This window comes from Lepidochelys kempii, chromosome 2 (genome assembly GCF_965140285.1).
Source record: "Lepidochelys kempii isolate rLepKem1 chromosome 2, rLepKem1.hap1, whole genome shotgun sequence".
Classification (NCBI taxonomy): domain Eukaryota; kingdom Metazoa; phylum Chordata; order Testudines; family Cheloniidae; genus Lepidochelys; species Lepidochelys kempii.
This window is the reverse complement of record NC_136381.1, coordinates 74,060,118-74,082,813: the sequence shown is the minus strand read 5'-3', so window position 1 is coordinate 74,082,813 and position 22,696 is coordinate 74,060,118. Positions and strand designations below refer to the sequence as shown.

The window sequence follows — 22,696 nt, the reverse complement described above, 5'->3', positions numbered from 1 at the left end:
AGATTACTGTTCAAAAAGATAGAGCTCCTTGATCTAGGATTAAATAGCATCGAGCTCCTGGGGCTAGGGTTCAATAGGATAGGAGCCCCTGACCCAGTAAGGTGGGGCTCTCCAGGCTATGGTTAGCATTCCACAGGGTAGGGCTTCCCTCCCGGACTAGGGTTAGAACGGTGGCTGGTAGGGCTGCACAGAATAGTTTTAAACAGTCTTATATAGAATATTGTCATGACAAGGACAGCAAGTTTTATTAAAAAACAAAAATCACAGAGCTATCTAAAGCTAGTCAATGACTTCTGAGTGGTCAGTGTTCAGTTTGCAAACACCGGGGAGCTCAAGAGGAAAAGAACAACCGTGCTGCATGCTCCACAGCACCAAATGCATAGTGAGCTGCAAAAGATGCCCCAGGCATGGTCAGCCTTGGCACAGCAAACCAACCACACCTGAACCTGCTCAGCTGGCTCCTGAGACGGCATGGTAACCCAAAACCCTCACCAACTGGCCTGGTGATGGGGGAGTTCCTGGTACCGACAGCGGAGCAGCTCGCTCGCATTCCGCGTCCCTCCCTCACAACCGTGAGCTAATGCTGGCGGAGCAGCTGGGTGCAGAGCGTGCAGCACTGTGCAGTCAGGACCGAAAAGCTCGTCTCTCTCCCCCACAAAAATTATCACTGCTCACCCACCTAGTCTCTCAACGTTTAACACAGGAAGCTCCCCGGGGCAGGGCTCCCTGGGGGCTACTGAGAGCGGAAGGTCAGGTTTGGGGCGGCAGGCGCTCTGGAGAGCGTTTCGCAGGCTAACTGGGCGAGGACTGAGGAAGGGGTTCCCTGCCCCCATGCACAGGCCGGGACCTATTGCTTGGTCCACAGGGCGCCCCAGAACCCCTTTGCAGGGTCCTACTGCGTTAGGACGGGCACAGGCCACGCCAGCCACGGGCACAGTGACCAAGGAACGAGAGGGGCTCGCTGCCATGACCCCCCCCTTCCCCAAGGGGGCCAGCCGTGGGCGGGGTTCCCCTGTCCCCGCCGGCCGGGCGCCTGACAGCTCTTCCCAGGCACGGGCTGAGCGCGCCCAGGCAGCGGGGCTGCACCGCCCACGGGCCTGCTGGTTACCGCCGCCCAGCTCACACGCACCGCGGGCGCCGTCGCCGGTGCTGGTCACGCACGCCTCCCCCACGCTGCGGATGAGGTGGTAGCCGCGCAGGGCGGCAGTGCCGGGGTCCGGGTCCTGCAGCGCGCAGGACAGCTGGTGCAGGAAGCCCTGAATGCCGCCGCCGCCGCCGCCGCCGCGGCCGAACACGGGCAGAGCCGCAGCCATGGCGACCGCGGCGCAACCAACTCCCAACAGGGCCTTCCGCCGGCGGGGTAGGACCTTCCCCAGATAGGAGTTTCACTGGGCGGAACCAATCGCACAGACGCACGCGCCTGGGTGAGTACACTTCCCCAGGCAGAGCCGAGTAACCCGGCCCGGCGCAGGACGGAGCTTGATTGATTCAGTCTGAGAGAAGAGGAGGAGGAGGAGGAGGAGGAAAGAAAGGTTGGACTAAACCATTGCGGCCGCGGGGGTGTCCGTTACCGCGCCTCCGGTCGGAGACACAGGAACACGAACGAGGAAGCTGGTTTCATGCGATGTTACTGCTGCAGATGTAAAACTCCGTCTCGTGTAAATCAGGTAGCTATGAGTACAATCCCTCACCCCCGCGATGGGAATGGACCGTTCTAGTCTCCCAACCTGCGTCGAGGGGCTTTCAATAGCTGAGCCGCGAAACTTGGGCGATACCATGTCTCACTAGAGAGAGGGGGGGGACCCGTCTGTGAATCTGATGTAGGCTCTACGTGAGTGAATTCCCTGTATTGTGAGATAATCGGGCTCCTGTCAGAGTCTGCTCTGTCCCTGCAGAGAGGCTCACAGAACCCCTAAGGCGCGATCGTCCGTACCCGGAACCGAGATGGGTGGTTCCGACCCCCTTTCTGGGCCGAGTTAGGCTCGGCCGTGCGGCTATTGGCGGGAAAACCCGCGCGAGCCCACCCACGTGACCGGTTTGGCGCGGACTTTTCTCGGGGTTCACGGGCTGGCCGAAGGTGCTTGCGGAAGAAAAGCGGGGTACGAGCGCGAGACGCCCCCATCTCTCCCCACGCCCCCCCTGCGAATATGTGCGCGCGAAGGGGATCGAGGGACGGGCGGGGGGCTCGCGGCGCTGAAGAGAGCGGCTCCGTGTTGTGCCGTTAATTCGCTGTAACTTGTTGGTCTCGGGACCCGGCTCGGAGCAGGTGCCGGGGGGCGGCGCGGAGCAGGGCTGCCTGCTCCCGGTGCAGGGCGCGGGGCCGGCAGGCTCGCGGGAGAGGGGGCTCGGTGCGGGCTCCGGGCCGGCGGGGAGGGGGGTCGCTCTGCCTCAGTTTCTCTCTCTCCACCCGCGCAGGGAGCAGCAGCCGCCGGTGAAGCAGCGTCATGTCCTCGCCGGCCTCCACACCGAGCCGCCGCGGCAGCAAGCGCGGGCGGGGCAGCAACCCGCCGACTCGTAAGTGCAGTTTTTCCCCGCCGGGTGGAGGTGCGTCGGGATTGGGTCGGGGGCAGCTGACTGCGGCCGCAGCCCTGCAAACTCCACTAGGAGATGAGCGTCCGGCCGGGAAGGCCTCGGCAGGCCAAGCAATGCCCGGAGGGGGGAATGTGGGCAGCCCCCCCCCGCTCTCTGTTTGGTGCTTAGCAAGGGTATGTGCACCGTGCAGAGACTATACAGTACTGGTGTAGCTACTGCTGCTGTAACCCCGTAGCATGACCACTGCCTACCCTGAGAGAGTTAGGGGTTTTCTGGGCCTGTAGGAACTCCACCTCCCCAAGTGACAGTATCTGCCCACCTACCAGCATCTACACCCAGGGTTGGGTCTTCCAAGGTATACTCAGGAGTGTGGCTTTTTCACATCCCTGACGGCAGTAACTAGGTTCACTTACATTTTAAGTGTAGTCTAGGCCTAAACTGGTGCCAAAGAACAGATGGAGTCTAGCTCACTCTCACCTGTGTTTGGTCTGCAGGGCTAATGCCTTAAGAACAGTAAAAGCAGCTTTTTGTTATTAAAGCAAAAATTTAAAAATCTGGATGTGCAGGAAGCAATAAATTATTGGTTTAGACCCTTTTCAGAGGAACACGACAACTTAAGTAAACTAACTTTTTGTTAGTCTCTGGGCTAAACTAGTTTTTTCTGCATGGCCTTGTCAGCACTGCAAAGGCTTTTCCCACACAGCTATGTGGGAAGAAGTGTGCTTCTATCAGCATAGGTAATGTCAGTACAGTAGTAAGCTCAACTCACTCTGGGGCATTGCTAACAGAAGGGTGTCACTGAAATGGGAAACAAAGCTGTTGCTACAACTATGGGTTTTTGCTGGCATAGCTGTGTCAGGTAGAGGTATGTTTTTTCACATCTGTCAGTGCCATAGCTATGTTGACAAAACTTTGTCGTACGGACCTGGCTTTAGTCTTCAACAATGCATTGGTGCAAGAGGCTGCTTTGTAAAAGTGAAACGGAGGCAAGTTTACAAGTGTTACAGGTGTGATCTGTGAAACTTATCACTGCACTTGAAAAGCGTTGATACTCATTGGTATGTAGGTCGCTTCTGCCTCTCTCTGCCTCAGTTTCCACAGCTGGAAAACAGGGATAATGATACTGCTCTCAAAGCACTTTACAAAGGAGTCTACTCATGAAAAGCACTATGTGAGCTAGGTTTTCATAACACTAGTAGTAGCAGTTTTGATTTCTTAAGCATTTAGAAGATCATTAATTATTTTAAACTGTCTTAAGCTATTTTCCACTTTTGGAATCTCACAAATACTCTTCATTTTCATTTCAGCAAAATATTGCACTTTGCTTTTTAATTTTATATCAGCTAAGTTCTCTGCTATTCTATCATATGATCTATTTTGTGATTTGGTCTTTTAACATTAATCTGTGTAGAACATTGCAGCTAACATCTGAAATAGCTACTTAACCAGCTTTCATCTTCTTGCAGCACACACTGAAGCTCAGTCTCCTCCTTCACAAAAACGTAGAACAGATGACTCCACATCTACAGGAGATCTACAGCCAATGCCTACTTCCCCAGCAGTTGACATGCAAAGCCCAAATGTGCAAGATGTTCTGTTTTCCAGCCCACCTCAGTTTCGGGAATCAGGTATTGCTGTCAGTAGTAGGAGCAAAATGCTGATATCTGTGTACTGTTGGCTGTTAAATGGCCTATACTGAAAGATTTAATGTAGGCTTTTACATAGCTGTCAATTTAAAAACAAAAAATGAATTAACAGGATTGTTTTCAATTACAGGTTAGTTGGTGGCTTGCTTTTAAGTTAGTTAATTGATTTTAGTGCATAAAACATGCACCCAGTAGGCCTTAGTGTGACTTGTTGTTAAGCTCTACAGTGTTTTAAAATACTGTTGGTGTTTAAAATAAACTATTTTAGCAAAGTGTGTTCCTTCTGGCTTGGAGAAATATACATTTTAATCCATACAGTACATTCTATGGCTAGTACAGCCTTGTAAAATACAGTTATAAAATTAACAAGACTTACAAACTTCGCTAGTCTGCCATCACACTGACCGATGACAAACACTAACTTGTTTACTTCATTAGGGCAAAGTGTATTCATTAATATTTTGAAGTATAATTAAACATTTTCTTTGTAGCAATTCCACTTGATTTTGATATTAGTTCACCTCTGACCTATGGCACTCCCAGCTCTAGAGTGGAGGGCACTCCAAGGAGTGGTGTGCGAGGAACTCCAGTCAGGCAGAGGCCAGATCTTGGATCCGCCCGCAAAGCCAGGCAGGTGGACTTGCATTCTGATGTGGTAGGTAGATGTTTCAGATTTTGCTGGTAACTTTTTTTCTAAAATGTATTTATATTATCCATATTGATGGCTTTTTCCTTCCCACAGCCAGCAGAGGATGCATTGGCAAGTGAACAAACTCTTGGACAAAAACTTGTGATATGGGGAACAGATGTTAATGTAGCTTCATGCAAAGAAAAGTTCCAGGTAGGTGAACAAGTGTGGATACCTCCATTTTCATGAAAAGCTTATTTGTCTTCTCTATGTGCAGTATTTGATTCTAGCAAATATTAGAATTGAGTTATGTTTAGGATCAATCTGAGGGTGTTTGAAGAATACTGATGTTTTCATACAGTGTTTTTAAGAGGAGAAAAAGTAAAATTGTTGTCTGGAGTTTCTTTTCTCTAATTTCCACCATAGAGCTCATCATTCTGGATTCCATCCCTTGGGCTCCAATGAAACTGCTCTTCCCAGAGTCTCTAATGACCATTTACTAGCTAAAGCTCAGAACCAGTACTCTATGCTCATTTTCCTTGGCCTGTCAGCTGCCTTCAGCACAATCAGCCATGCTCTTCTTGAAGTCTCTTCCTCCTTTGGCTTCCATCCTTTGCCTATTCTTTATTCTACCTCTTTAATCGCCTCCTCAGCAAGTCTTTTAGATGATCCTCCTCATCCACCCTCAACATTCTGTAGAAGTTCCAAATGGTTCTGTCCTGAGTTCCCTTCTCTTCTCCCTCTCCACCTTATCTCTGGGTTATCTCATCTGCAAACACAAATTCAGCTATCCCTTCTATGTGGAAAACTCAGCTGTACCTCTCTGCTTCAGTACCAGTATAGGTCTGTAGTGTAGACCTGGACAAAAACTCTCCTCTTGATTACCGCAACAGCGTTTTCTCTGGCCTTAACCAATCAAATCTTGCCCTGCTTAGGCCAGTTCAGAATGTTGCCAAAAATATTTTCCTAGTATGTTGTTTTGAGCAGATCACCCCTCTCTTTTCGTCTCTTCACTGGCTCCCCCTTCTCTGCTGCACTGAGCATAAGCTACTTGGTCTTCACTTTCAAGGTCTGTCATGGCTTATTCCCACCTTACCCATCAACTCTTATTAACTATTGAGAAAGTCTACTTTCTTTTCCAGTTGGACCGCTTCTATTGTCCATTTGTTAAATTTTCAAATAAGTATCTTTGTGCTTTTTCCCATGCTGCCCCTTACACTTAGGAGGAGTTCCCTGTAAATATCTATAAAGTTCCCTTATTATCCTTCTCTAAAGCTCTCCTTTTCTGTGATGCCTACAAAAACCTTTACAACAGCTAGGCTGCTGGTGTGCTAAGGCCACTGCCTGTCATACTGACCAGTACTGTGACCCTGTTTCTTTTTATGTCCCTGTCTGTATCCATCTGTTGTCTCTTGTCTTCTACTTGGATGGTAAGCTTTTTGGGAAAGCTCTTTTTATTCTGTTAGTAAGCGCTGTACAATGTTGGGATTTTGGTCCAGGAGTAAGGTTTGTAGGCATTAGGATGTAATAGAGTAAAATCCCCAGTAAAATTTCATATACTTTTTTAGTAGTAATATGTTTAGCATGTTATCCTGTTCCCAAAAGTGTTTTTAACTTGTATTTGTAAAATTTTAAAAAATTAGTTTGATTAAAAAGGGATAATAGCTTAATAAGGCTTTTTCAAAGTAATTGGTATGCTTTACTGTGTGAAATTTGAAATATATTGTTGGAATTAAGAAACTTGTAGTGTGCATGAGAGAAATATCCTGTAGGGGGATGCATTAGGGGTATCCTTACCCTTTGGGAGTTTTTGATTACCTGCAATATAGAGAGAATTTTTGAAGGTAATTTGAGCCATGAAAATGTCATCCAGTGTAGGAATGGTGTAGCAGTGAAATCACAGCTCTGTCCCTTTGGGCACTCTTAAATATAACTTGTTTTATCTTATTCTCAATATTCAGAGATTTCTTCAGCGTTTTATTGATCCATTGGCTAAAGAGGAAGAGAACATTGGCTTGGATCTTAATGAACCACTCTATATGCAGCGACTTGAGGAGGTAGTACTGTAATACAGCTAAAACTAACTTGTTTTTCAGACTTAAATGCTGGTGATTTAATGTGGCGTTTTTAAACATCTTGCAGATCAATATGGTTGGGGAACCATTTCTAAATGTAAACTGTGACCATCTGAGGTCTTTTGACACAAATCTGTACAGACAGCTGATCTGCTATCCACAGGTAACATCAGGCCTTTTTTAAAGGTTTTCTTCCAGTTGAGTTCTGTTTTTTTTAAATTGCATTATTTAAGCATAAATTAGTATGTAACTGTTTTAGATTATCACTCAATGAGGAGGCAGTATTTATAGCTACATACCCCAGTGCTTAAGCACTTCTATAAATATTTAGAAAGATAATATTACATTTGTAAAAAGAAAAGGAGTACTTGTGGCACCTTAGAGACTAACAAATTTATTTGAGCATAAGCTTTCGTGATGCATCCGATGAAGTGAGCTGTAGCTCACGAAAGCTTATGCTCAAATAAATTTGTTAGTCTCTAAGGTGCCACAAGTACTCATTTTCTTTTTGCAAATACAGACTAACACGGCTGCTACTCTGAAATATAACATTTGTGTATACAAACTTCAGCATAAAATATATTTTGTTACATAAAGATCTTAAAATATTTACCAGACACTTCATAACCACAGACAGATACTAGAGAGCTCAGGGAGGGTGCTCTCCAAAGCAAATTCCCATGGGAAGCTCAGAACGCCTCCCCATTCCGCTCACCAAATTTGTTGACAAGGGGGATTTTGCTGGAATTCCTCCCAGTTTGTAGTCCATGGATCCTGCTCAGTGCTCCAGCTTATTTCTCTCTGCCATGTAGGTGTGTGGAGGAAGCAGGCAGCTTCAAAAGACCATAAGTTCAAGGCTGAATCCCAGAATGACAAAGTAGTGGTCACTGGATCTTTATCAGTCTTTCTGTGCCTGTCTTAAATCTGTTATATACCTAGCTACAACTGCAACCATGGGGCTGCCTTCACAATTCTTTTCCTTGCCTTTCTTTTGAGTCCTTCCTCTGCCTGCGAATAGCTCCAGAGTCTGATTCTGCTGCTGCTCACAGCTTTTCTATGTAGCAACAGAATGAAACTGTGGCTCAGTTTTACTGGTGCCCACAGGATTCTGAAGACAAGTTTGCTGCCAGTTTTCACTCTTTTGTAGGTTAAGAAAGTTGTTACTCTGAGCAGCAGAACAATGGAGCTTTCTGCACATTCAGACATTTCACCATATCCTTGTCTTTGCAACCATAAGAGCTAGCAACCTACTTCTTTAGAGGAAAGTTTAGATTCTAATCTTTGTTAAATAAGAAACATTCTGTATTAATGCTAAATATTAAGGAAGATGACTAAAAGTCACAGGCTGTATTTAGTGAAATTGTCTCATGGTAATGTAATACATATGTTCCATAATGATGTATGTATATTTGGCATACTCTTCGTGGCCCCTTTTTTGCTGTCCTTTTTTGCGTATGTTACACCTTTCAAAAAGTAACGTAGGGTATCATTAAAATTCTATCTAAACCCAAAAAGGTAGGGCAATTGCACTACAGCTAAGAATCCAAAGGCCAGATCAGGAGTGCACTGCTCTTTCAGTACAAAGGGGACAAAAAGCTAGTTTAAACAGCCAACTGGCAATTCCCTCTCTGTAGGGGAATGCTCTCAGAACTGTGGTCATTCCTATCTCTTAGCACCAAATGGGGTCACAAAGTTGAATATTTTGGGAGTAAAAAGTGTTAACTACTTAATGTCAGGCTTTCTTACACATGCATCTATTCCTTTTAAACAGGAAGTTATCCCAACATTTGACATGGCTGCTAATGAGATCTTTTTTGATCGTTACCCTGACTCAATATTAGAACACCAGATTCAAGTCAGACCATATAATGCATTGAAGACCAGGAATATGAGGAGTCTGAACCCTGAAGGTAAGATGTTTTGATTGCCATGTAAAAAAAGAAACTTGAGGATGCATGAAATTTGTTCAACAACTAGGAAAACACAGATTAAAAAAGATAAATGATGAGTCTTCAGGTCCATCTAGGCCAGTATTTTCAGACTCACATAGTCACTATACGTGTTGCAGAGGAAAGTGCAAAAAACACTGTAATGGACAACCGTTGAATAACCTGCCCACAAAAGAATTTTTTTCCAAACTTCTATTGGTAAATGACTGTCTTATACCTGGAAATGTAAGGGTTTATAATATCCCTTGTGTCAAAATTCTGATGTAACTGTGGCTTATTTTTATTCATATAGATTTTATTTTCTTTGTGTCTCAGACAAAATATTCTCTACCTCATGTGTGGGCACTGTAAATCTCCATTTAGTTGTAAAAATAAAATCTAGGGTGAACTTTTGAGACAGGCAAATGAAAAGCATGAGCCAATCACATGTATCCCTTTCTATGCTGTAGACATTGACCAACTTATCACCATCAGTGGTATGGTGATCAGAAGCTCCCAGTTGATTCCTGAGATGCAAGAAGCATTCTTCAAGTGCCAGGTTTGTGCCTTCACCACAAGAGTAGAAATTGACCGCGGCCGGATTGCTGAACCGTCAACGTGCAAGAACTGTAACACAACACACAGTATGGCACTAATTCACAATCGGTCCATGTTTTCAGACAAACAGATGGTATGTTGCTTCGTTTTGGTGTTGTAAAATAGGAAAGTTTTGCTTGCTTAATAGTTGCCTTTTTCTTTAAAAAGTAACTTAACCATATTAAAATGTCTGTTTCTTAGGACTTACTATATTGAACTTCAAAACAATTCATAGCTCTTTAAGTAACCATATGAAGCAATACAGGGTTGCAATAATACTTAATATTTAGAGGGGGGGAAAGAAATGAAAGGATTATCCATCCTCCATTTGGAAGGGGAGTTGAGTGGTTTTTTGTGCCAAAAGTTAGTCAAGCCAATTAGTGTTTTTTGTTCACTTACCGAATAAATGTTGCCATACGGAGACTGTTCTAATGTCCTATGACATATGTGGGATAGGTTAGCCCTGTCTGTAAATCTGCCAATGTGAGATAGTAATCACTAGATGCACTCTCTCATTTCTACAACTCGATTGCATAATTCTGATTGGGTATTCTAACTGGGGAATTCTAATTTAGTAGTGGTTTTCTACCATGTTGTGAAATCTTTGAAAGTTTTGTGTTTTAGTGTACTCTAATATGTAACAGTATCCATTCGAAGATGCCCGACTTCTTTAGTTGTTGTAAAATCCTTTCTTACAAATGAGTTAAATTTGTTAGGTTTCTACTGTTTAGAAATAGTAACCTTAATATCTCTTTTGTCAGATCAAACTACAGGAGTCTCCTGAAGATATGCCAGCTGGCCAGACACCTCATACTGTGGTGCTGTTTGCTCACAACGACCTTGTTGATAAGGTTCAGCCAGGTGACAGAGTTAATGTTACAGGTAAAATGCAGTTTCTTAACTTCATCTGGCTAATACACGTGCCTTTCTTTTCATTGGACCAAGTGGTCTATTCTGGAATAGTGTCTGTTGAATATTAATTGAGTACATCATAATTGATATTTCCACTTCAGTTTTCAGTCACCATCTGATTTATATAGTGATATCTTAGTTTTGGTGCAAAATACCGTTAGAGTTCTGAATATTTCCCCCTTTCTTAAATCAGCAATAGTGTAACTACAGCTGCCAATAGGTACTATCTGTGTAGACGGACGGGTGCGAGTGTTTTTGCCATATGTTTGTATGATACAATTTCTAAAAATTAATGATTACAGCTCTTTAACCTATACTTCAAAGGAAAGAAGCATTTTTATCATGAAACAGCTTTTGAAAAGCTTACATGTACTGACAGATTTTGATTTCTTGAACAAATGAGGAAGCATGTTGAAATGATTTAAATTAACTCAATTTAAATTAGGCTGAGGCTTTTTGAAACTAATTTAAAAATTGTACTTTTGAAACATTAGGTTAGAATTTATAATGAATTAACTATAAGTGCTTTTTTTTAATGTCACTAGTCTAATTTAAATTTTACAAAACTGCTGTAGACCAAACACTGAAAATTATGATCCTGATAGTGCAGTCACCTAACCAGATACCTAACTTTGCTCATGTGAACAGTACCATGGACTTAAATAGTACTACTCATGTTTAAATTTACATGTGCTTGTTCGCAGTGGTCAGACTAAAATAGTTTTTAATAAACTTTTCTCTTACTAGCATTAAATCATTGCTGCTTCAGAACAAGATTGCTTCAGTTTTAATACTGAAAAGTTATTTAGACCTTCAGTGCACAAACAATATTGTCAACTTTTTATATGTGCAGGCCAACATTTGTTTTATTTTTATTTTTTTTACAAGAGCTGGCTAAATTTAGGCTCTTTTAGGATTTTCTAATGCACTTTAGGTCATGATCCTGCAAACACTTAAAGCCATAACTTTACTATCATGAGTAGCCCATCTAAAATAATGGGACATGGTAGTAAAGGTAAACACATGCTTAAGTGTTTGTAGGATCAGGGCCTCAATGGTAGGGGCATAAGTAACATTGATATCAGGAGGAGCATAACCTGGTCAAAGCATTTCAACTTTTGGAAAGCTTTCTAGAGAATTGCTCCTCCATGATGTGGCTAATTCTGTAGAAGCAATCTGAAAATTGAAGTGAAAAGTAAAAATGTAGATAAGTCATTTAAACCTCCAGCATTTGAGCTGAGCTTATTTGAATTCATATCTGCATTGTAATTCTGTGTGGGATTTTTTTAGGTATCTACAGAGCAGTTCCTATTCGAGTTAATCCAAGAGTGAGCAATGTAAAATCGGTCTATAAAACCCACATTGACGTCATTCATTACCGTAAAACCGATTCAAAACGTTTGCATGGTGTTGATGAAGAAACTGAGCAGAAAATGTTTGCAGAGGAACGTGTGGAAATGCTGAAAGAGCTCTCCAGAAAACCAGATATTTATGAAAGACTTTCTTTGGCTCTGGCTCCAAGCATTTATGAACATGAAGATATCAAAAAGGTAAACAAAATTTTACAAGTCTACCGGAACACCTGACTAGATAGTATAAATCCACATCTCCATTTAAAATATACACTTTTTTTTGGAAATGATACTCTATATGGAGTCTTTCAAATACAGAAAAATAAGAGGCCTTTGTGTATTTGAATACATCCCGAATAAAATTTGAGTTTTATTTACAGTAAGTTTCAGTTATCAGAGGGCCTCGGGAATCAGAAATCTTTAGATAATGCAACAGGGGTTTCAGGTAATAGGGAAGGAAGCCTTTAGCTTCACTCTCCTCTTCTATTGGCTGGCTTTAAGGAAACTGGCCAGCCAGTAATTCTGCTTTCTTTGGCCATCTCTCTACTCTCCAACAGGATCCAGAAAACTGAGAAATGCAGTCACAACTAACAAACCTTGGGAAACATTATAGACCGTCCACTGCGTGGGGCTCTAAATCTTTGATTATTATAGTGGGGCAGTAACACTCTCAGGTTGAGAGTAGCTTACTGTTTAAAAGCTTACTGGTTTGTATGTGCACTCGTGCCCTGGGGTAGCCAAAAAAAAATGCTCATGTAAGTAGCCTTTTATCAGCTGCCCCAAATAAGTCCATCTATTCTTCAGTACTATTTGTGGTGTTGTAGATAATTGTGCCCATTCAAGGATTTCTTCATTTTACTTTGAATATTCTACACAGGCACCTGCATGGAAAGCTATTCAGTTTGCTTTGGATGGACTTATGTTTCCAGTTCTCTGCTCTAAGCATCCTCCTCTTGGACGTTACTTCTAAAATTAAGTTGGGTGTTTTTGCTATTGAATATAACACATTTGGCATTGATCTCAGTTAGGGTCTGGCACACATTGTCCCTTTGGGGAAACAATATTTTGAACTATTCAGGATAAAAATTGGATCTATAATGTGGCTTGAGCCCATGCTGGCAAGCCAGAGAAAAGTCATTTGTGTATGTGCAGCGAGAATGGAGCTGTTCCAAGCTAGCGTGTTCTGCAGCTACCCTGATGTCGGAGTAACTGGATGGCTCAGGTGACATGCTGTGGCCACTGAACCCGAGCAGCGCCCGGGTACTATGCATTCAATTCCTGCCCTCAGTAGCTTTTTGAGAACATGTGTTTTTCACTTTAATTATTCTCGCATTCTGAAGGAGCTCCTTTTTGGAAGGCTTGCTCTCAGGGAAAAGCTGCTAGTTTGAGCCACCATCTCAAAGTGCTCTAAAATCCATATGCATAGTCCAGTTGTGCTGAAAATTAATGTCATCAGGACCAGAGCCACAGTTAGTAGTGCAAGTTGGGAGTCATTTGATCTAGGGGTTCCTTGGATACAGCCCTCTAGTAAGGAGTTGATTTTTAATTTTTCAATTGCTCTAAAACCCACGTGCATGGAAATGCTGTAAGAGGGACTGAGGTTAAAGTTTATAGTGGAAATTTAGGGACATTTGGTCAAAAGCTTCGTGATATACAGGCCCGCCTAAAATGAGAAGGCTGTAACTTTTTTTTTCCAGATTTGTGCAACTTTTTTAATGTAAAGCTAAGGCGAATCTAAGGCTTTGACCTTCATGAAACAGCAGGGACTGCTCCTGAGATCAGCTGTTCAATGGTACCAAGGACAAGTTTGGAAATAGTTCAAAGTTTACAGCACTCAAAGTTTTAGCATCTCTGGTTACAGAAAGTTTATACCTGTAAGAGCAACTGTTTCCTTAAACATGTTGGTGAACGACACTCAGAGTTACATGGTGCCATGGTGGTTTAAAGTAACCAGATTTGCACTTTCAACAAAAGGGCAATAAATTCAAATCCTTTCCCATGGAATTTTGCATTTTGTGCACATTAGTGTTGTCAACCTGCCTTTTGCTCGATGGCTGGAGCCACAATGGGAATCAGTGTAACAGTTTATATACTAGCTAACATATAATGGTAAACCTGAAATAAGACGGAAGCTGTAGCTGTATGAAAATCATTGTTGTTCTGTTTGTGGGGAGGGGGAGCGCATGGTATTTTATTTTGACTTGTGCATCATCAACCAAATTAAAGTAAGTTCCAACTACCTAGTTTGAGTCACAGCTGAGTGTGCCAAATTCAGGGTAGACATAACCCAAAACTGGTGGTTTATTCTATGATTAGAGATCACCAAGCCAGTAAGAAAAGTGAGCTCTTGTATCACTACACTAGTTCAGAGAGCCACACAACAGTCCCCTAGGCCCTCCAGCCCTTGGTTATTACAATTGGACTTAGGGATGAAAGGTTGTTAAACCAAAACCACCACATTTAAAGTTTTCCCAGTTCCAAAGAACCAGCCACACACCCCAGGTCAATATATAGGTCAGATCTTACCCAAAAACTATGCTTGTAGCCAATCCTTTAGTAACTCAAAACTAAAGGTTTATTAATGTAAAAAAGGAAGAGTTATTAAACAGTTAAAATGAATCTTTTTTCTTTCTGAGCCTCCTTTCCCCCCCGCCCCCAACATGCTATAAAAACTCCATGGCCCACTTGTGCCACAATAACTGGTCTTCGGCATATAAAAGCCAGGGCTGGCGTTAGTGGTTAGCAAGCAGGGCAGTTGCCTGGGGCCCATGCAGCAATGTTACTCAGGCTTCAGCCCAGCTGATGGGACTCAGGACCCTAGGCTTCAGCCCCATGCAGTGGGGCTACGGTGTTCTGCCCTGGGTCCCAGTGAGTCTAATACTGGCCCTGCTTGGAGGCCCCCCTGAAACGTGCTCGAGGCCCCTTATGGGGGCCCTGGACCGCTGGTTGAAAACTACTGTCATACATTACAGTTGATTTCAGAGTTTGTAAATCAAGATATTAGCAGTGATGTTAAATCTGTCAGTTTGCATTAAGTCTCTCTGGATCACTTGAAAGGATTGGGGGTCATCAGTCCTTTTTATTCAAAGCTTCCCTTGCTTAGAAATCGTAGCCCAGATATGTGGAGCAGGAATGAAGACCAAGATTGATGTCATAGTCTGCAATTTATACCCACAGCACACATACACGGAAAGTTACTGGCACAGATGTGGAGCCCTGGGTCACAATTAGGATTACTATATGTCCTGGATTTTTGCAGAGCAGATGCTGTAGCTCAGAAAGAGCCCCGTTTGGTCTGCTTCCTGATTGGTCCATCCCCTTCCAGCCACAGCTGCCGGATCCCATCCACCCGGGCCCTGGCTCCCAGCACTGGGGAGGGAGTCCCTCAGGGAGGCCATGACTGATGGCTGTCCTTGCGACCTGCGCTTGTGCCAGCCACCATGACAGGGAGTAACATTTCCCTCCCTCCCTCCCCCGCATGAGTACCTCCAGCTCCTCTTCTCTCCCCCATCCTCTTTTGGGGAACTTGAAATATGGTAACTCTACATGTGCATGGAATGTTACTAGTACAAACAGGGAGCCCTGAGTCACATGTGCCTTGCTGAGTCATGAGGCATTCATTGCCTAGGTGCTGCCTTAAGGGATCTCAGAAGGGGTCTCTAGAAGAGCTGATTCTCCTTAATGGGCCATCAAGCAGGCTGGCTAGCCTTGATGTAAATCTGTCTAGGGGGTGTTACCCAGAAACACAACAGGTTTGAGATACAGACACACAGCTAAGTTTCATAACTTCATATACAATGATGATACATGCATACAAACAGGATAATCGTACTTAGCAGACTATAACTTTTCCAATGATACCTTACATGACACATTACAGACTGGTTTCAGAGTAACAGCCGTGTTAGTCTGTATTCGCAAAAAGAAAAGGAGTACTTGTGGCACCTTAGAGACTAACCAATTTATTTGAGCATGAGCTTTCGTGAGCTACAGCTCACTTCATCTCTAAGGTGCCACAAGTACTCCTTTTCTTTTTACATGACACATGTACAAGATTTATCACAATTGCGCAACAGGGGTCAGACATGGTCACCTTTCTTTTATACAGCATCACACCAACTGTAGAGTCTTTGTTGATAAGAGATCCAGAAAGAACCTAGCTCAGTGTTTAAATTCAAAATTGACTTTGCAGAGCTGGTGGTTTAATTTAAAAAGTAATCTAAGCAGATATGACCTGGAAATCATTGAAGTGATAAAGCTAGAACTCCAGACCCTTTCTAGTGATACTTGACAGAAAACAGTACTCCAGCTTCACATTGTCTGAAATTATTAACAGAACACATTTTCATTTGACATTTCAGTTCACTCAATCAGAGATTGGCTCATGTAATTATCAAGAACTTTGGTGTCTGATTTGGAAAAATTCTTATTTTTATAGGGCATTCTGCTTCAGCTGTTTGGGGGATCAAGAAAAGATTTCAGTCATACCGGCAGAGGAAATTTTCGTGCTGAGATCAACATTCTTCTGTGTGGTGATCCTGGCACTAGTAAATCACAGCTGCTTCAGTATGTCTATAACCTGGTTCCTAGAGGCCAGTACACATCTGGAAAGGGCTCTAGCGCAGTTGGCCTCACTGCATATGTAATGAAGGACCCAGAGACAAGGCAGCTAGTTCTGCAGACAGGTGCTCTGGTTCTCAGTGATAATGGCATTTGCTGCATTGATGAATTTGATAAAATGAATGAAAGCACAAGATCAGTACTGCATGAAGTAATGGAACAACAGACTCTTTCTATTGCCAAGGTAAGACCCTAGCTCAGCATTGTACTCAGGTTACCCAGGTTAATATCTGTTAGATGATTAAATGAGAATTTAAAAGGTAACATAGAAATTAGAGATAAGACTATTGACAGAACTGGGTCACTTAAAACCTCAGAGTTGAATGACAGTATAGATGTTGGAGCTGTATTTCAGTGACAACATTCAGCATGGCTGCACACTGCATGTAATACCCCTTCCAGATAACCTTGTTCCATTTTGTACCCAAGCTTTTGTAATGAGGTTGTTTCTCTTGATTTAGAGAACCCTTTTTATAAAGCATTTTTGGTGAACCCAGCAAGAGTTAATTCTTTAAAGTCTTTCTTGTTAGAAGAAGCAAGTCTTGGGGCTCTTAACATAGCTGCTGGAATCTTCCTTCCGCTAGGAAAGGTTGTTTGCTCTCAAATGCGTTTCCTTTTGACAGGCTGGAATTATTTGCCAACTGAATGCTCGCACCTCTGTCCTAGCAGCCGCTAACCCTATAGAGTCGCAGTGGAATCCAAAGAAAACTACTATTGAAAACATCCAACTTCCTCATACGTTGTTATCCAGGTATTACAATTAGACTTATGTTTCCATGATGCATGCTTGGTTGGTTTTTTACAAAACAACTTTCTACCCCTCTGTGTGTGTGTATATATATAGTGTGTGCAGGAACATGTTGATTGGGGGTGACATTTGCAATGTAGAAAGGGAAAGGTTTTTTTCTAAATTTACTTTAAAAGTAATGTTGTTAACTAATACTCTAGCAGAGGACTGTAAATGACTGACCAGTTTCTAGCGTATAGTGCTTGGTATTGAATAATGGGATTCGGCAGTGTCTCTAGGGTTTTGTTGTGTCCATTGTTCTGCTTGCTTCAAGATTTTGTCACTGCGCAGGCACTGGCATTTTCAAATCTCAAGTATTTTACATTTAGTTCTAAGGACATGTATTTACTCTGGAGGTGGAGTGTAATTTCCAGCTCAAGTAGATAGACCATTACAGCAGGTAATCAAGCCACAGTGCTAAAAATAGAAGTGTAGCCACATCAGTGCAAGCAGTGGGACAGGATAGGTGCTCCAGGCATGATCCCATCTGAAACTCTTCAGTGCATACTCAGGCAGCTAGCCAGTTCTGCCAGGGCAGCAACACTTTCTTTTTTAATCGCGCTAACTCAGAGCTAACCTGGGTATGTCTACCCAAGCTGGAAGTTACACCTCAGCTCCAGTGTAGACATACCCTCAGTTGCCTTTTCTTCCTGTCAAGCTGTGTTAGTAGCTGGAGTAAGTGTTTTATGAACAATGATAGAGGCATCATATCTTCAGAAGAGCATAAAAATGAGTCTTTCAGCCATTGCATGCTTTACAAATTAGGAAGCCAAATATAGTATACAAGTGTGTGGTTTGTATTCTTATGTCAAGTGTCACCCTATTTTCTGTTTTTTATAGGCTTGAGCCTATTGATGATAAATTAAGATTTTTAACCTCTCAAAATATGTACCATACCTCATACCATGAGGCACCTAGAACTCTTTTAGGCAGTGTAGAAAATAAGTAACTATGGATGATTATGAGCATCTAATTCCATTGATTTAATAAACTGCTGGTAGTTGTCATCTTTTGAAATCTGACTAAAAGTATGCCCAGCACATCCTTCTCAGAATACAGTTGCACCCAGGAATTATTCAATACATTAAGTACACAAACTTCAAATACATTCCCCCTCAAGATCAAACTGGAAGCATATGTAGATTCCATCACCTCATCAGGCAGAAGCTTCAATAAATGGAAGTTTACACTATGCGTGGAAGGTTCCAGCCTTCAGATGTTCTTCGGTGAATGATGGGAGAAAATTCCACAGTTGGAAGCCTTCTGGAAACATCTTGCCTTCAAATACTCAGCTCTGTCGACTGAAAGCAAAATCACATTTTTACCGTCTTTTTTACTTCCTAAGAGTATCCAGTACTCGTGATGTAACAAATAAAATGTCAGATTTTAGATTGCAGACAGCTTCCACTTGGTTGATCAAAATCATAAAACCGAGTAGTGTAAATGGTGGAAAAAGTTTATGCACTAAGTATTGAAACTTTATTCCATGCAGATTTGATCTGATCTTTCTAATGTTGGACCCGCGTGATGAAGCATACGACAGACGTCTTGCTCACCACTTGGTTGCACTCTACTACCAAAGTGAAGAGCAGGTGGAAGAAGAGTACATGGACATGGCAGTATTGAGGGATTACATTGCGTATGCTCGTAGCTATGTTAATCCTAGACTAAGTGAAGAAGCAAGTCAGGCCCTTATTGAGGTAAAAAGTTGTGGATGTGAAATTTAAAGTACATGATTTAAAAAGAAGGGGGGGGGGAACCTTCCTGTGGGATAAGATGTACCAGAACTGTGTACACCGGTTTCCTTTATTAGGCTCTTGAAATCTTTTTAAAAATCTATATTCTGTATTGACTATTCTCCTTCCTTTTAATCCTGCATAGAAGTCATTCTGTGCAAACCAGTCTGTCCCTGAGCAGGTTTCCCATACTCGTACAGAACCATCACATAATTTCAGTAGAACTTGAACTTTCTCATGCTTTTTTATAGATATACCTGTACAGATAGTAGTGATAGGCTTTAGCATTCCACATATTCTTCTGTGCTTTGAGACCAGGTTAAACATTAATAACTGTCTCAGTTTCATGGTAATTGCACCCGTATTTCCCCCTGGATTCACTCTGGAAATGCCCAGTCAAGTCTCCAGCCATCACCTGTCTCTGTATAGGGACCCTTCTGACAGGGGATATTAAGGCTGCACAGCTCCCTGCCATCCACTGTGATCCCCAAAGATACTGTGTAAGGTTGCAGGAATAATCTGCCCAGTTTATTATGGCTTTGTTCCAGGATCAAGCACAAGGAGAGACATACTAGCTGTGGTAGATGTCAGTCATGGCAAGGGAAATAGTGAAGATGTATATGGCACTTATGTTTAAGGGGCTACATGCTATTTGGATTTTTTTCTTCCTCCCCAGGCTGATAATCCTCTGAAAGGAGGAGTCTGGATACATCCTACATAGTACATCTGTGAATTACTCATACATAAAACATTCCCCCCTTCCTTCTCCTTCAGGCTTATGTGGACATGAGAAAGATTGGCAGTGGTAGAGGAATGGTTTCTGCATATCCCAGACAGCTTGAGTCTTTGATCCGTCTGGCAGAAGCTCATGCTAAAGTACGTTTTTCTGACAAGGTTGAAACAATTGATGTCGAAGAAGCAAAACGACTCCATCGGGAAGCTCTGAAACAGTCTGCTACTGATCCAAGAACTGGCATTGTGGACATATCCATTCTCACTACAGGTTTGTGCTCACATAAGGATAAATTAGTATCTAATGGGTCTGGCTTTAGAAAACTATATATGCTATTTCAGTTTGGTGATATCCTCAGTGATTGGTTTGTGGATTTGTAAATGCTTCAGATTGGACATTGAGCAATCCAGGTAATAAATGTCAAACCTGGATGTAATTTCAAAGTCAGTATATTCATTTTATAATGAAATCTGATTTTGAATTGAAACAATGTTTGAAATCTGCAAAACTTCCCCAAAATGGCTAATACCTGAAGTGAACAGTTGCTACAGCAGCCTATATTGTTAGCCCTCTTTCAGCTACAAAGAATTCAGTTCCTAATGTTGACATTCTCATATTTAAAGCAGAAATAACAGTCAACATTATATCCTTTAACTTTTTCTGTACTTTTTTCCCAAGGGATAAGTGCCACGGCCCGTAAACGTAAGGAGGAGCTGGCTCAAGCCTTGAAGAAGCTTATCCAGTCAAAGGGCAAAACACCAGCTCTAAAATACCAACAGCTTTTTGATGATCTCCGTGCACAGTCTGACGCAGTAAGTTTCTGCTTTCTTTGTATAACTACTCTGAGTTAAAAAAAAGTTTCCATCTCCTGGGGGGATCTTCTGTGTACTCAGCATGGTCCTCAGTACCGATTATAGTTGTATCTCAGTTGACTAGGAAAACTAAATGGAAATCTCGAGTAACAGTGGAGAGGTCATTTTACCTCTGTATTTGGCACTCGTGTAACTGCTGCTGGAATACTTATCCAGTTCTGGTGCCCACAGTTCAAGAAGGATGTTGATAAATTAAAGGGGGTTCAGAGAGGACCCCTAAGAATGATTAAAGGATTCGAAAACATGCCTTAAAGTGATACTCAGAGTTCAGTCTATGTAGCTTAACAAAGAGAAGGCTAAGGGGTAAGTTGACTATAGTCTAAGTATCTACTTGGGGAATAAATATTAAGCATGGGCTCTTCAATCTCACAGAGAAAGATATAATACGATCTAATGGAAGTTGAACAATTTTTAAATCAAGGTTGGATGTTTTTCTAAAAGATACGCTCTAGAAATTGTACGTATGCCGTTTGTTATACAGGTAATCAGCGTTTACAGTGGACCCTTCTGGCCTTGGAATCTATGAATCTATTTACTTGCTGTCCACCTGACATCAGCAGGCATAAGATTAGCTTGCTAGTCAGTTGGTCATTAGGTGTTCCTGATTAACTAGCTTAATTCTGGTTTCAGTTAGTGTTTCTTTCATAGACATAAGTTCCACCTGTGGAATAGAAGAGATCTTGACTACTTACATCCTTGTCTGGCTGACAAAAAAAAGCTGATTATTCTTGTCAGCTATAGGTGTCTATTCTGGTTTGCAGAATCTCTTATTACCACTGAGGATGCACAAGCCAGAAAGAACCCACTTTAACTGTTGCATTCCAGGATGAATTTTACAGCTTGAAAAGACAAAAAACTTTTACCTAAAACCTGGCAAACTTGACATGGAAGTTGGTGAGACAAGCAGAATCCCATGATTTTTCTTTGGGGCTTTGTAACATAGCCTTTTGTATATTTTCCTCAAACTTTTCTCTTTTCTTTAAGGCTGTCACTAAAGAAATGTTTGAAGAAGCACTTCGTGCCTTGGCTGACGATGACTTCTTGACTGTTACTGGAAAGACTGTTAGGTTGCTGTAATGAAATAACTTAACAGCAGAGTTTTACTGTTTTTTCCAAGTACTTCCCTTGAGATCTGCATCACGTTTAAGAATATTATTCTCCGTGGCAAAACTCATGATGGTGACCTGTTGAACACCACTGTCAGCACTGTAAATAACTAGATTCTCTGAAGGACTGCAAAAAGCTGCAATTGAACAGCGATATTTGTTTGGATAAAATGGGTTACTTACATTTCAGTGCGATGTGTATTTTCAGTCAAGTGCTTGGTAGAACAAGCCAACAAATTTTATGCATTTTAAAGCCCAAATGTCACAATTCATCTTGAACCACTGCTTTTTGACATATGCACTGATTTAAGTTGCATTTATGCTTTAATATTTTTACTACAGCGAGATTAGTGCTTGTGACTTTTCGAAATTAAAATCCATTGGCATTATAATAGTTTTTCCTTTGTATGCATTACAAAAAATTAAGCTAAATCTTGAACACTTCAGCAGCCTTCATTTTGTTTTCCAGGAGTTTAAAAGAACAATAACCATTTTTCCTTTTCCCTCAGATTACTGCTCTCTCTTCCTCCCATCAGTGTTTAATTGCTGTTAAGATGTCTTTCTGCTTTGAACTTTTACCATAGCAAGCTACAATGAAGTCCAAGTTTCACATTAGGTCATTTTCCTATAGTAACCCCTATTACTGTAAGATTTATAATTCATAAAACATAAAACATAATTCAGACTGTCTCTCCGGTCATTTTCTCTCGTCCATTGCAGTGGGAATTTAAATCAGAGGATGCAGCATGTAGGCATAACACTAATATTACAAACATTTTATAGATGTGGAAAAGTGGCCTTTAGCTATTTAATTATACTCATCTGCTCTCAGAGCACAAGGTCAGTTCTCACACTGTTTCAGATTATGCACAGCTTCCCTACATGTAAGTGAGATCAAGAGTATTTGAACATGACAAAAGAAAGTTTCTCTAGAAAACTGAAAACAAGCTAAAGATGAATAAAGTTCAATACATTAGAAACTGATCATTTAATCCTACTGTATTGAATTAGTCAACATTCAGTACAGTAAAAGTAGTAAGCAAAGTATTCAAGTGTTTTGCAGTACTAAGTTATTGGAAAGGGGGTAAATAGCAAGGAGGACAGAACTTGTAAATGACAACTGTTAGTCAGCAGTAGCACTTAAGCTAGGCACACAAAAACTAATGCTGATG

General features: G+C 42.1%; 2 protein-coding genes across 3 annotated transcripts in view; one reads left to right on the top strand and one right to left on the bottom strand.

The window, feature by feature from the left end:
* The window catches only part of PRKDC (protein kinase, DNA-activated, catalytic subunit), a 154,504-nt gene extending 153,014 nt beyond the window's left edge, over positions 1-1,490 (bottom strand). Inside the window, exon 1 of the mRNA XM_073331241.2 lies at positions 1,130-1,490. Within this exon, the coding sequence (XP_073187342.2) occupies positions 1,130-1,313 (184 nt within the window). The 5' untranslated portion in view covers positions 1,314-1,490. The remainder of the gene's footprint in view (positions 1-1,129) is intronic.
* On the top strand, positions 1,115-22,193 carry LOC140906729 (DNA replication licensing factor mcm4). Of its 2 annotated transcripts, none has more exons than XM_073331249.2 (17): positions 1,115-1,667; positions 2,416-2,514; positions 3,999-4,160; positions 4,670-4,833; positions 4,921-5,019; positions 6,768-6,863; positions 6,949-7,044; positions 8,653-8,791; positions 9,280-9,500; positions 10,168-10,288; positions 11,609-11,868; positions 16,109-16,474; positions 16,914-17,041; positions 18,570-18,777; positions 19,588-19,816; positions 20,225-20,358; positions 21,403-22,193. In XM_073331249.2, the coding sequence occupies exons 2-17, from the start codon at positions 2,445-2,447 to the stop codon at positions 21,493-21,495; spliced, it is 2,586 nt and encodes an 861-aa protein (XP_073187350.1). In that variant the 5' UTR covers positions 1,115-1,667; positions 2,416-2,444; the 3' UTR covers positions 21,496-22,193. The 2 variants fall into 2 exon arrangements, with proteins under 2 accessions (XP_073187350.1, XP_073187349.1); XM_073331248.2 differs by lacking the exon at positions 1,115-1,667 and adding an exon at positions 2,004-2,099.
* Positions 22,194-22,696: the final 503 nt, after the last annotated feature.

Coding starts and splice junctions, on each gene's coding strand:
- LOC140906729 (XM_073331249.2), top strand. CDS start 2,445: ATGTCCTCGCCGGCCTCCACACCGAGCCGCCGCGGCAGCAAGCGCGGG. Junction 8,792..9,279: donor GAGGAGTCTGAACCCTGAAG/GTAAGATGTTTT, acceptor TCTATGCTGTAG/ACATTGACCAACTTATCACC. Junction 9,501..10,167: donor TGTTTTCAGACAAACAGATG/GTATGTTGCTTC, acceptor CTCTTTTGTCAG/ATCAAACTACAGGAGTCTCC.